This window comes from Macrobrachium rosenbergii, chromosome 26 (assembly GCF_040412425.1).
Source record: "Macrobrachium rosenbergii isolate ZJJX-2024 chromosome 26, ASM4041242v1, whole genome shotgun sequence".
In the NCBI taxonomy this organism is placed as follows: domain Eukaryota; kingdom Metazoa; phylum Arthropoda; class Malacostraca; order Decapoda; family Palaemonidae; genus Macrobrachium; species Macrobrachium rosenbergii.
Window position 1 is genome coordinate 28,934,946 of NC_089766.1, and position 3,337 is coordinate 28,938,282.

Consider the following 3,337-nt stretch of genomic DNA (forward strand, 5'->3'; position numbering starts at 1 on the left):
TTTGGAATTTTGTTAGTTGTTATGTTTGTGTTTTGTCGTACGATTCTTTCCGTTCCTAATGCTTGATAACTTTCTTTGCAGATGTCAAAGAAGCTCACATACAATAAGAGTTTTCTGAACTTCGGCTTCTCATTTATAGTGAACAATGGCATGCAGATGCCACAGTGCGTCATCTGCAAGAAGACACTTGCTAATGAGAGCATGAATCCCTTCAAGCTGAACGAACACCTCACCAAGGTTCATCCGGAACTGGCTAACAAGGATTTGGCATACTTCAAAATCAAGGAACACCAGCTCAAATGGTCGAGATTGGATCATGGAACAGGAGTTCTCTTTCAACCTAGCAGCATCTTCAAGGCACCGTACAGGATCTCCCTTCTTATTGCAAAGCAGAAGATACCACACACAATTGGAGAGAAGCTTGCTAAACCTTGCATGGTAGAGGCTGCTCGTCTTTTCCTTGATCAGAACTGTGACAACAAGCTTAGCCCATTATATCCCAGCGTCCTCATTTGAGGACACACATTTCAAGATTTTTTTTACCTCTTTTCTCTTATCAATTTATCTCATTTGAATAAATGCATGCATTATTTATTTCATATTACACCACATGACATTTTTTTTATTAGTATTAAGAACTTTACAAGACTTTTATGAACAACCAAAGTTGTACAAAAATGTGCTCTTATCCGATCGTAATTTCAAGTAATTTTTTCCAAGTTATTATAACTAATATATCATGAATTTCCCAAAGTATAGTAAATTAATCTATTACCCAAGCATTGTAAGTATAAATTGTGAATAATAAATCAAAGGAAGTTGTTCATTATCGACTTTGAAAATTGTGTCCTCAAATGAGGACGCTGGGATGAAGCATTATAAATCCTGTCGAAGTACGCTGGACGTGAAATTACCGGCCTACCTCGTTTTTTGTCTCAGTTTCTTTCAAATCTCTGTTGTGACCACAAACAGTGAGAGAATATCCATCCATGGTAAGCATTATTTTATGATTACTGAAAATCTTTCTGTAAAAAAAAATAACAATATTGCTAAAAAGCTGTGATGAACATGTTTATTTAATCATTTTGAGTGAAGTTACATTTTATATAACTGATTTCTCAATGTATGTATGTATGTATATATACATACATACATACATATATATATATATATATATATATATATATATATATATATATATATATATATATATATATATATATATATATATATATACACACATACATATATATATATATATATATATATATATATATATATATATATATATATATATATATATATATAAAATATATATATATATATATATATATATATATATATATATATATATATATATATATATATATAATATATATATATATATATATATATATATATATATATACTATATATATATATATATATATATATATATATATATATATATATATATATATATATATATATATATATATATATATATATATATATATATATATATATATATATATATATATATATATATATATATATATATATATATATATATATATATAATATTAAACACACACACTATATATATATATATATATATATATATATATATATATATATATATATATATATATATATATATATATATATATATATATATATATATATATATATATATATATATGGTGTGTGTATGTTTATGTGTGAGTTATTACGCATGTGCATGTATACATGAATACTTGAAAACATTTGTATAGGTGTCTGTTTATATTTTCATTTGTCCATTATTTACCCTTCAGATGGAAAGATTGACTAAAGTCGGCCTTACCATGGATGAAATCTTAGAGGAGTTATTCAATGAAGATGATGAAAGTGATAAATCACTGAAAGAGCTGATGTAGTTATAATTCCCCCTGATGTTGACCCTTTGACAGATGAAGATGAGGTACCTGATGATTTGACTGGAGAAGCAACAGTGCAAGATGTTCCCGGAAGTCTTGAGCTCCATATTGATTATAAGAAAAAATCTGGCAAAAGCGAAGCCATAGCATCAAATTATACCTCAGCAAATCAAAAGAAAAAAGGGCCAAAAATATCACCTGGCACCAAGAAAAGGAAACTCTGTGAATCAGAACCAAGTTGGAGACACAAACAGCCAGAATACACAAAAGTGAAACAGAGAGGACAAACATTCCAGGACAATTTGAAGAAAATGAAAGAAGACTTGGATCACCTAACACCTCGGGAATTATTTGAAACAATAATGTCCCCAGATATTTATGATCACATTGTGAAGGAAACTGTTCGTTATGCCACGGCCAGCAAAGACAAACTGGATTTTGTGTTCAGTGTAGATGAACTGAAATCTCTGATAGGAATTCTTCTTTTGTCAACTTACCACAAATTACCATCGGAGAGGCATTATTGGTCAAAAGATGAAGACTTGGGTGTTTCTGTTGTAAAAAAAAGCAATGTCTCGGAATAAATTTCAAGTTTTAAAGAGTGTTGTGCATTTCTGTGATAATGCAGATGCAGAAAATAACAAAGTGGATAAAGGATTCAAAGCAAGAAGCCTGATTTCGAAGCTTCAGAAATCATTTATTCAATATGGAGTATTTGAGGAATGCATTAGTGTTGACGAAATGATGGTAAAATATTATGGGCATAACTCCCTGAAGCAGTTTATCCAGGTGAAACCTATTAGGTTTGGATATAAACTTTGGGCGCTTTGTGGGACCTCAGGCTACTGTTATAATTTTGATCTTTACTGTGGTAAGAATCATCAACTAGATAATAGTGATGCAATAGCATTGGGCTCAAAAGTTGTCTTGAAGATGGTTGAAGCTGTAGCAGATCCGGAATCTCATACTGTCTTTTTTGATAATTATTTTACTGGTTATGAATTATAAGTTCACCTACGAAATATTGGTTCTCAAGCGTCGGGAACACTCAGAGAAAATCGTTTGAAGAACTGTACATTGAAATCAACAAATGATATGAAAAAAGAAACAAGAGGCTCATATGACTACAGGTTTCACACTAATGAAGAAGTGCTGATGGTAAAATGGCTAGATAACAAATGTGTAACTGTTGGTACTAATTACGACACTGTAGAACCCCTTGCAAAGGTCCACGTTGGATTAAGACATCAAAGTCAAAAGGAAGCGTTCCTCAACCAAATGCAATTTTCAACTATAATAAATGTATGGGTGGTGTAGATCAACATGATTGGTTAGTAGGGAAATATTCTGTTTCTATTTGAGGTAAGAAATGGTACTGGCCTTTATTCATTAGAATGATAGATATGGCAGTTGTGAACTCATGGATTATTTATAAATTG

The 3,337-nt window shown here is 30.4% G+C and overlaps 1 protein-coding gene across 1 annotated transcript in view; it reads left to right on the top strand.

The window, feature by feature from the left end:
• Nucleotides 1-868: 868 nt before the first annotated feature.
• Nucleotides 869-3,337, top strand: part of LOC136852789 (protein FAM200C-like) — a 4,465-nt gene continuing 1,996 nt past the window's right edge. Inside the window, exons 1-2 of the mRNA XM_067127689.1 lie at nucleotides 869-992; nucleotides 1,932-2,455. Of these exons, the coding sequence (XP_066983790.1) occupies nucleotides 869-992; nucleotides 1,932-2,455 (648 nt within the window). The remainder of the gene's footprint in view (nucleotides 993-1,931; nucleotides 2,456-3,337) is intronic.